General features: G+C 18.7%; 1 protein-coding gene across 2 annotated transcripts; it reads left to right on the forward strand.

Annotated features, from left to right (window-relative positions):
* Positions 1–85: 85 nt before the first annotated feature.
* LOC100863084 (uncharacterized) lies at positions 86–10,300 on the forward strand. Of its 2 annotated transcripts, XM_086903263.1 has the most exons (8): positions 86–1,102; positions 1,624–1,869; positions 3,595–3,730; positions 4,148–6,119; positions 6,594–6,652; positions 7,219–7,287; positions 8,026–8,138; positions 9,926–10,300. In XM_086903263.1, exons 1-8 carry the CDS (start codon positions 1,016–1,018, stop codon positions 9,929–9,931), a joined length of 2,688 nt encoding a protein of 895 aa, XP_086759389.1. In that variant the 5' UTR covers positions 86–1,015; the 3' UTR covers positions 9,932–10,300. The 2 variants fall into 2 exon arrangements, with proteins under 2 accessions (XP_086759389.1, XP_012350245.1); XM_012494791.3 differs by lacking the exon at positions 9,926–10,300 and having other exon boundaries at positions 8,026–8,765.
* Positions 10,301–12,113: the final 1,813 nt, after the last annotated feature.

A 12,113-nucleotide genomic window follows, 5' to 3' on the forward strand; every position in this document is an offset into this window, starting at 1 on the left:
ATTAAAATTTTAAAATCTTAAAATATAAAAAAATTATGCATTAATATTAAAATATTACGTTACTTTAAAAAATACAAAATTTTAATTTGTAATATATTAATAATATATTAATTTTACAAAATTAATATATATAAAAAATAAATTTATTACATAATTTATTATACATTATTTATATATTACATACATTTATATATTATATACATATAATACATTTTATAAAAATATATTATATTGTAATTTTATTAATGTTTAGTCAGTGTGTTTTAGTATAAAAATAAAAAATAAATATATTATTAAAAACAAATAAAATCGTGAGAAATATGATTAATATTTATAATCATATAAATATTAATTTAATATTTATAATGATTAATAATAAATTATTTCTTTCATGTAATCAAATTTTTACTAACTATTTATAATATTTATTTATAATATATTACAAACTATTACATTTATTGCTAGCTTATATATTAAATCGATTATGTTATATTAGTTAGTTTAATTTAGTAATTTAATTTAAAAATTAATATTTAAACCTTTTTTATATCTTTTACAATTAAAAATACAATTTTTTGATGAAAATTAATTTTTATGAAATGAGATAATATATCACCATAAAAATGAAATATTATTAAAATAATTATTTTATAATTATATAATAAATATAACTTTTTAATTTAAGTAATATTAATTGTTTTATTATTTTATAAACAATATTTTTTATGAAAACATGTCACAAGTATAATGAAAATAGATTTAATATGGATTATGAAATATACAACTAGTTGTACATCATATATTAGACTGTACATCGAAGACCTTTTATGAGCGCTCACGCCATTTTTATTTATATGTGGTGGGGGGTAACAAAGTGTGCAACATTGTATATGGGATTTATAATTATCAAAAAATTGATCTTAGAATGGAACTTGATTATGCGATGTAATTGTAATATAAATTGTGATTATACATAAGATAAAATTATATTATCGCCAAGCATATAAAGTTATTAATGCAATTGCTGGACCTTCGTATTATTGGTGTTAACTACAGGTTTTTCTACAATTACAATTCGGATAAAATGGATTATCGTCAGAAGGTAATTATAAACTTATTATAAAGATTAATAAATCAAAATAATATATTATTCAATTATTAATATGATATATAATTATTCATTTCCGATAATATATATAATGCTGTCATAAACTATATGTATAAGTCACTTTAAAATTGTTTAAAAATTGATAGTGCATGACTACTAATTTATAATATTTTATATTACTAATTATTAAATTTTGTCAATATATAAATGCGCGTATAAATACATGTGCATATGTATACACACATATACGTACACGCGCGCGCGCGCGAATATATATCTTGTTTATTTTATGAAAAAAAGTATTTTATATTATAATTTTGAAAAATTACAAAATTGTAAAATTGTAAAATATTAAATTGTAAAATTGTAAACAATTTTAGTATTTATAATATATATAATTATGTATTATATTTACAATAATATTTACAATGATTGTAAAATTTATATAGTTATATTTATTATCGACAAATTTTAATTATTTAATATTTAAAAATTATTTGTATTATTTCTTATAGATGGTTATACCAAACAATACTCAACAAAATACAAAAAATGATGATGAAGATGATGAAGATTTAGAAGCATTGCGACTTGCAGCTCTTCAATCATTAAGAACTAAAGATACTGTGCATAATAAAAAACAGCCCCCACCACAGAAGAATATTTCAGATATAATACATATATCTCATTCATCTTATAAAGGCCAACGACCTTTAAGAAGAGGATATTTCCACAATCGAATACAACAGCGGCAAAATGGCGTAAGTTTCTAATTATTATTATAATATTTATAATAATTATTCATAATTCACATTTACTTTATGTATAAATAGTTTATTATTAAATAGTTATAATATTTATATATATAATATATAATATATATATATATATATAATATATATATAATATATAAATAGTATTATAAATATATATAAATAGTTATTAAATAGTTAATATTAATCAGTTCATTATTTAATATAAATATTTTATTAATAATAGTTTTTTTTGCTATTATTTTTAATTTAAATGAAACAATATATGATGAAAATTTCTGATTTTTTTTTTGAAAACTATTGAATCTTTTTATTGAATAATAAAAAGTAATTGCATTTATTATATGTATTTATAAAATTATGATATAATAAAGTATTATCAAATAAATTCTCTTTTAATTTTTATTAAAAGTTTATAAAAAACATTTGAATATTATTTAATAAAAAAGTATGTAAAAACATTAATATATACTTAAAAAATTGAAGAAAATGTGAATCAAAATTTCAAGAATTTTTTTTTTAAGTGTAATTTTATTATATTTAATCTACAAAAATTATATAAAATAATAATTTATAATATATTTTTATTATAAATATCAAGTTATTTTAAATATTTGTTTAGAAAATTTATTTAAAAATAAAATTAAATAAATTATACATTTTATATTATCATCATATATTATTACATATTATATTACAAATTTTTTATTAAATATTTTATATTATATTTTATACATTTTATGACAAATCTTTATGCATTTTAATATATTTAAAAAAAATTAATAGGAATAATATTTTGATCTTAGAAACATTATTTGAAATATTAATATATTAGTAGCTTTTTTATTCTTTTGTTAAATAATAATATTTATTTGTGATATTATATTTTTTAACAACTATTTCATATAATTTTGTTTTTCATAATTTGTTGTTCATAATTTTCAGCATTTCAGTTTTTAATTATATATCTTATTAGTAATATATATAAATATATTATAAATATATATTTATTAGTAATTCTTCCATTATGAGATACAATGATTTGGAACAATTTTCTTGAATAGTGCAACAGATTTGTTTTAGTAGAAATCTTTTGATTATTTTGAGCATTATATATAAATAAAAAATTCAATTTTTTGTAAATTTTATGTGATTTTTTTGTACTTTTCTTCTATTTCTTTTATAATTTAATGAATATAATATTAATGATTAATTCAAACAAAAATCTAATTTCAATTTATTATATAATTTATTGTTATATTTATTGTTAAAATTCTTATAGAATTTTTTAGAATTATCAGTGATACTTTTTTTATTTGTAATACTAAATTATATTGTGATATACATTATAATAAAAGTATAATAAATACAAATTGTGCTATTATACTTGTAATAATATCATTTTTAGTTTTGATAAAGTTTTAATCCATAACATAATCAAGAAATATTATTGTCAATATTTTAAAACACATTAATATTTTTAATACATAAATAGAAATAAATAATTAATTTGTATAATTTTAACAATGAATAAGGAATGAATTTATTTGAATCTTATTTAATATTAAATATAATGAATGTTAAATATTATGTAATGAATATTAAATATATTTTATTAAATATATTTAATTAATGAATATTATTATATATTTAATCAATAAATATATATTTTATTTAAATATCATATATATATATTATTTATATTATTTACAGAATTTATATTATCAAAGTCCACGTAATCCAAATTTGATAGCAATTGTTCCTGTAGATGAACGTTCTGTGCTGCAGCAAAGTGATTTAACTTGTTCAGTAGAGAAAACTGTTTCAAATATAGACTCTTATTCTGCAGGTATGTAAAATAATAAAGATATTTAATATTGTCATAGGATATGCTACAAGAAATTAATTGGTTTTAGAATTTCTTTTTGTTATTGTATCTGTTTATTGTATCATAAATTAAAATATATATACATATATTTTAAAATTAATACATTTTGATACATTGATACAATAAAGTTCTTCCAAATAATTTAAATATAAAAAATAACAAAATAAAAAATATAACTAAAATTATAAATATAGTTGTAATAAATTATATTTTTATATTTATATTTATACATTTGTTCATTTATATTATTTTTAATAATGAAAATCATTTATTGTAGCATTCATTCATTGTAATATTGTTTGTTATAATATACCTCACTCTAGTTATGTTTTTTGTATCATTTTCTGAATATTTTATATATAAGAATAATATTTTTAGAAGTATCAAAATTTCATCGATTCAAAGATAGTGGAAGTGGTTCAGATGAAGAAGATAACAAAGAACAGAAAACTGTAATTACAAAATCAGAAGATATTAAAAAAGATGGGATAGATGATAAAACATCTATGATAAATGAGAATCAAACAGAAATTATAGAAAATTCGAAAAAAATTGAAGAAGATCAAGAAGTTAATGACGATGATGATGATATCATTATAATGGCTGATCTTGAAGAAGAAGATAGTTTAGAACGCTTAATGGATGAAATGGAAAGAGAAATGAATGTTGATAAACCGTCCGAGAGGAAAGAGAAGAAAGGTAATAAAAGAGAAAATAGAGAATATATGAAAAAGGATGAAGCAAACAAGAATATGAACCAGAAAAATAAAATAGATGATAATAACACTCGAAAAGAAAGATATAGTCCAGCACCAGCAACAATCATTTTAAAAAATGAAAGACGGTCTATATCTCCCCATACTGTCAATCGAATTTCACAAAAGCGTAGATCATTATCACCAAGATCACGATCAAGAAAAAAATCACCTAGGAGATCCCCTAGAAGATCACCCATTCGACAGTCAAAAAAGTCTCAACGAGAAATAACAAGGTATAGATCACCTAGAAAGTCTCCCGTACGTTATTCTCCACGATCACGATCACCCAAGCTTTCATCACGTTCGAGATCACCACGATTATCACCACGTAGATCTCCAAATAAATCTCCAATAAGAAGATCGCCTATTAAAAGATTATCTCCAAGAGGACGTTCTCCAAAACTTTCTCCGCATTCCAGATCTCCTAAACTAATACGATCGCCTAAAACATCTATGATGAAATCTCCAAGACTGGCAAGATCACGTTCTCCAAAATTTTCACCACTTAGATTATCTCCTCAATCTAGATCACCATTAAGGTCAAGATCACCTAAGTTATCTCCAAGACGAATATCACCTATACGTAGGTTATCACCTAAATCAAAATCTCCCGGATTATCTCCTCGAAGAGGATTGTCACGTATGTCACCAAAAATATCGCCTCGAAGGATGTCACCACGATCAAGATCACCGAAATTATCACCACGTAGATCACCATGGTCATCACCTAGAAATTCTCCTCGAATGTCTCCTAGACGAAAAAGATCTCCTAGATGGTCACCTAAAGAATTATCTCGAAAACATGGGCCTCGATCTATTTCTCCAGATGGAATATGTAGTCCATCATATACAAAAAATTTATCACCAATAATTAAAAATAGAATATCTCCAGAAACAAATCGTGTGAAAGCAAAGCAAAAAGAAGAAAATTTGGAATCTATTATAACAGAAAAAGAAATTGATGATATTATTAATGATCCTGTATTAGAAGCCAGACGAAGAAAGTTTGAATCTACAAGGCCTATAGATCCAATAAATGCAAATAAAAAAATTAAATTGAATAAAAAAGAAAACACAAGTAAAAAGATAGATTTTTTAGAAGGCGGAGATATGCAATCAAATGTAAGAAAGATTAACAAAATTACAGAAGATTATGATATTCAAGAAACAAATTTATGTTTAGATACTCATTATGAGTTTGAAGAATTTGAACAAAATATGGAAAATGCTTCTCCTATTGCTATAAGTTCCGTTAATTCATGTATAGACTTAGAAATTCAAAATCCAGAAAAAGAAAGATCATCAAAAAAAAAGAAAAAACGTGATAAAGAATTGTATCAAGTGGGAAAATTAAAGAATGAACTTCCTCTTTCTGAACGTATTGGGAAGGATAAAAAGTGTAAAAAACGTAAAGATGTTATTTCGGACGGATCCAGTGAAGATATGGACGCTATTTTCGAAGATTTAGTAGTTGATAAGGAAAGTGATTTACGAACTGAGTTAAGTAGAAGACGCGCAGAAAGATTAAACAGGACAGTGCCAATTCAATCTGCAAGATTAGTGCAATCTGCTTTTAAAGGAGTTGTTAATGAGTACGTATTTATAATATATATTATAATAAATAAATACACGCTTTTTTATTATATAATTAAAATTTAATCTTATTTTTTCAAATTTGAAAATAGTACTATAGATATTTTTTCTTCTAAAAAATTAAAAATAATATATATTTTTTAAGCTTAAAATTAAAAATGTGTTTATATATTCACAAAAAAATAGATACATATAATTATATAATTATATTATTTATTTATTTATTATATTTATTTTCAAAGAATCAATATAATATATTTTTATCAAAGATTTTAAATATAGATAGATATTACTTAATATATATATATATATATATATATATATATATATAAATGAAAAATTTTTTTTAATATATCTTTATTCTTTAGCACATTATTTTTTGCTTGAAATATATATTTTTTTTATTTTTTTTAATCCATATATTTTTTTTAAACTTTAACATATTTTTCATAAAAAATATTATTTTTTTGCAGAGTTGTCAAGAGTAATGCAAAAGTAAATCAAAGACATTTAGTTAAGGCGGATGAAAAAAGTAAGTATACATAAAAATTTTTATTAATTTTTATACAATACAAATTGAATCATTTCAGTAATCCTACATAAAATAGTAATCTAATATTCTTTTGCTTAATATTATATTATTTTTCTCTTTAAATTATTCAATTATAGATATTGCAATATTTTATGAAAATTAATTTGATTATTTTATGAAAATTGAACATTTTTATAAAAATATTTTAAATTATTTTTCTATTGTTTATATTTTATTAATCATAATAAAACACTTTAATAATAATAATATTATATTAAAATAATTATTTATTGATTGCAAATTAAATATTCGATAAATAAATAATTGATAATAAATAAAATCTAATAAATAAAATTGATATATAATTGATTGAAATATAATTAAAAAAAGAATCAAATTTCAAAATTTGTAAATATATTTAAAATATGTTTAAATATATAACTTCATTTTGTATATTTATTTTATTTTGTATTATTTTATATATTTTTATATATATTTATTTGATTTCTAATTTTATAAAATATATAATTTGTCTTTTTTAATTCACATTTTTTTTTATTTTTCAGCTAATCAAAAAGAAGTTAGACGAGTTACTGTTCTTCATAGGTCAATATCAGATATACATGATTCTGAAGGTTTGTATGTTTTTATATCAATATAAAAAATATTGTTTTGTTTTTACTTAATAAAAATTGTTTCACTTTGTATATCAAATGTACTTTTATTTCTAAGAATACTATAGCAAAAGTTAAAAATAATCGTTATTTAATAATTTCTTATTATATTAGTAATATAATAAATATTAATAATTTTTTATTAAAAATTAGGATTAACTTTTTATTAGTTTTTCACTTATTAGTTTTTTAGATTTTATTAAGAAAATGTAAAAATTATAAATTACATTATAATTTATTTTTCTTAAAATCCCATTAAAAATTTTTGAATTATCCCATTGATATTAAATGGAAATTAATTCTAATATATATTTAAATTTCTAAAATTTGAAAAACTAATGTCAATTGTACAAAGCAATTAATGTCAATTGTATATCCGCAAACATTGTATATATTATATATTATATCATATGTAGTTTAATTTTTTAACTATTAAGCATTATTAAATGAAATTTCAGGAAGATTTTGTTGTTTAAAATAATATAAAAATTCTAATTTAAAAATGATTTTTGAAAAATAAAAAATTTTTTTTATGGATTACAAATTGTATTTAAAATATATTTAAATATATAACTTTATTTTGTATATTTATTTGTTTTCTAATTTTATGATGATAATATAAAATGATGATAAATATATAAACAATTTTTATTTCGTAAATATTCTATATAATTCTATATATATTATTTATGTTTACAGATGAGAGTTCTCTTGATTCAAAAATGCCTGTGCGTTTTAGACTGGGTTTAAATAAACAAGATTCCAGAGAGTCAAAAGTTTCACGAAAGGCATCTAAAAGACAGGGTCGCAAGGTAAATCATAAAGTCAATTTGGCTGTAACAAATACAGAACATATTTTATAGTATAAAAGTTATACTTTATAACATATACAATTTGCATCTTTAAATTCTTTTAGAAACATAATATGTGTACACAATTTCATGTATACACTACTAATATTTTATTTGCTATGTTTGCTAGATTTGCTATATGCCAATATATTTGGCTTCAATAAATTAATTGTATCAAATATTATAAAAATATTGCAAAATATTGTTAATTCTCTTTTTTAATAATTAGAATCATAAAAATGGATCAAATAAATGTATATAATTTATATTCACAGTAACAAATTTATGTAGAAACTTTATTACAGATAAAAACTATGAAAAAAATAATTTTGTTGATAAACATAAAAAATTAGTTTTGAAAAAAATTTATTTATCTTTTTATCACTTTTGAAAATATAACTATATACGTTAATTTTTGACGTTTAAATTTTTAATTTTCTTAATAACATCACATTTATAATGTTTAATGATAATGAATTGTATGATTTTGAATCATCATTTTACATTAGATAATACTTGTATGTATGAACTTTTTAAATATCATCTTAAAAACTGGATAGTACAAAATAAATATTAATTTGTGTCAAATGTAGCATTTAATATTTCACAATATAGTAAAATATATTTAAGAATATATTTAATATAATAAACATGTTCATTTATAATTTCTATTTTTTTATAATTATGTCATTTTGTTTTATATCATAATATTAAAATAATTTAAATAAATTGTAGCAAAATGAATATTTTTATGAATTAAAAATTTCTTAATATATTTATATAAATATCTTCTATATTCGTTAAACAAATATAATAAAATTAAAAATCTTAAATAATTTAAAAAATAAAATTAATTTAGGAAATATTTCTATAAAATTAATACAATTTTAGATTATTTACAAATTTATATGAATATTAATATATTAGTATCAATTATTTATATTATTAATTTTAAAAATTAATATTTTTAAATTTGTTGTATTAAATATACTTTCAAATAGTAAGTTTTAAAATGAATATGCAATTTATCAGTCTTTTTTTTATGTTTTCGTGTTTAATTATATAATATTATAGTTCATAACTTATTATTTTAAATATATTTTTTAAGTAGAAATCTTAAAATAAATATAGCATAATAAATATTTGTAATATAATATGAATAATTTACAGATAGCATTTTTTAAATATTGTATGATGCATTATATATACATATAGTAAATATATTTCATATATTCATATATGTATATTTAAAAATAAAAAATATATAAAAATGTTTATAACATTTCATTTTTATTATTATTATGAAAACAAATTACAACATTATTGATACTGAAAATTGTATCTTGTTCAATATGCTAAAAATATTTTAATATATTATAAGTATTCAATTTTATTTTAAAATATTATTTAAAATTTTTTTTATCTTATTTTTATAAATGAATAAACATTATATGTATTGAAATCATATATACATATATTTCATTTAACATTGTAATTATATTTACAAGTAATTAAAGAATATATATAGCAGAAATCATTGGACACAATTGTTGAAAAGTATAAATTTTAAGGAAAGTAGAACAGATATATTTGAAGTTATTTAACAAGTATTAAACCAATTTTTTCTTTTTTGATAAAGTTTAAAAATTATAAAATTATAAAATTTTTAAAAAAGCTCTTATAAATTTAGATGAATTTAGTTTCTTTTGCCAAATGATAAACGTATCTACTCTTTTTTTTTTGTTTAGGAGTAAACTAAACGTGTGTTCTTCTGATTGCTTATATATATGAAGAGTGCATAGCTGTTCATCTTACCTCCTATTTTATTATCAGCATATGAAGATAAAATCTATTAAAACTTTAATTGTATTAAAAATTGCACTCTTGTAGAAGAAATATCTGTTTTATTTGGCGTGTGATCTAGCATAAAAATGAAAAAAACATTCTTCTAGATGACAATATCAATATTTCAAAGTACTTTATGTATGATTGTATCTAATTATTTATTGTTAAGTGTTATAGTAGATAGTTGATTACATGTGATTATAAATCATTTGTTGTGTTAAAGTATTTGTAAATAATTTACATCAGTCACTCATTTAATAAATAAGTATCATTAATAATCCCAAAGTCACCTTTTGTAAACCTAAGTATATTAATATTTTAAAAAATTCTGTATAAAGGAATCAATTGTAAATAAGAATGCTGTTAATAAGCGTGTAAAGTGAAAAATAAGTTGTATATCATGTAAATTGAGTTATTAATAATATTATTAAGATATTGAATACATCATATAAAGTGACTTCTATAGCAATAGAAAAATGATTTTATTAAAATATATTTTATTACATAGTTTTCAAAAGTGACAAGCACGAAGATTTGAAATTTGAAAAATGCAGTGTACCTTAAAATGGCTTTTATCGGCTTGTTATTTCATACTTGAATTATTGCAAATGATTATATTATATTTAAGTAAAAATAAGAGGGTGTATCTACATATAAAGATTATATGTAATTAAATATTATGATTCAATTATTAGAATTATATAATTTTCCAGAATTAAAGAATTATTTAGTAAATTATAATAATTTTAATTTTTCATTATATTCTCTATTATAATATTTTAGAAAAATATATAATATGGTTTTTTGTATTTTACATGATATTAATTATGATTTTCTCATATAATTAGATTTTATCATTATATCTATAATTGTTTTATTTTTATAAATAGCATGTAAAATACATATTGAAAGTAAATTAGTTAATCATATGTTACCAATAAGCTGATTTAGTAGCTAATATACTTACAAATGTAAATTTAGATTATTTCAGATATTATATTTCACATATGAAATAGCATACTTCATAGTATCTATGAAGATGTAAGTGTTATTTTTAATTAAATAAAAAGATAATTATTATATTTATATGAACTTTTTTTAATAGAAATTTTGATATAAAAATATTTATATATGATACCTTAGAATAAATTTATATGATTCTGAAATTTATATGATATGATTCTCATAAAAAATTTAATCATTATGTATGTTATGATTTATATTTTGTTGGTCATATCATAATGATATAATTTTAAATATACATTAAAAAGGCAACATATGCCTTGTGTCAAACTATGGTTTTTATATTTTTTTATTTATATGCCTTTATGCATATGTTTTAAATATCAACTCCAAGAGTTGAATAATTATATTATTGTTATAAATATAAAATAACTCAAAAGACTTGCAATTGTTGAATTTATCTACCGTACAAAATGTGATACATAAAGACTTTTACAATCTTATTAATAATAAGAAAATGACTTATTGTAGAATAACACCGGTAATTTTTCAAATTTATTTAAAAACAAATCATAAAATATAATGCATAGTTCATGAACATAAAAATTTATTTTATATTACATTTAAATTATTCTTCTTATTTCTTAATTTTTAATTTATATGCATTATTTAAATAATTATTTTTAATATAAGATAAATATGATAATAAATATATATAATATATATATATGAAAAGTAATTTAATTTATTTATGAATTTTACTTGTAATTGTGTTATTCTATAATAAGAATGTAATAAATTTGTAACTTTGATTACTATTGTGATGTTTGATTTATTTATCTATTTTTTGTCACTGTAGTAAATACAGATGGAATTAATTAAACAATTTTCATAACAATTTACAAACTTGAATGATAAAAGATAACAATAATTTGCATATTTTCATTTTAATATTTTATTATTTATTATATTATTATAAAATATAAACTTTATTATCTATTTATTATGATTTTATTATTAAAAATTTAATTTTCTTTTCCATCTGTAATTTGCTACATAAATATTCTTATTATTGCGTACAATTGTACTATTTGTATAATTATGTACTTGTACTTACATTTTTTTACA

The sequence above is a fragment of the Apis florea genome, unplaced genomic scaffold (assembly GCF_048593485.1).
Source record: "Apis florea isolate Af1SG1 unplaced genomic scaffold, ASM4859348v1 contig_2291_pilon, whole genome shotgun sequence".
Lineage (NCBI taxonomy): Eukaryota > Metazoa > Arthropoda > Insecta > Hymenoptera > Apidae > Apis > Apis florea.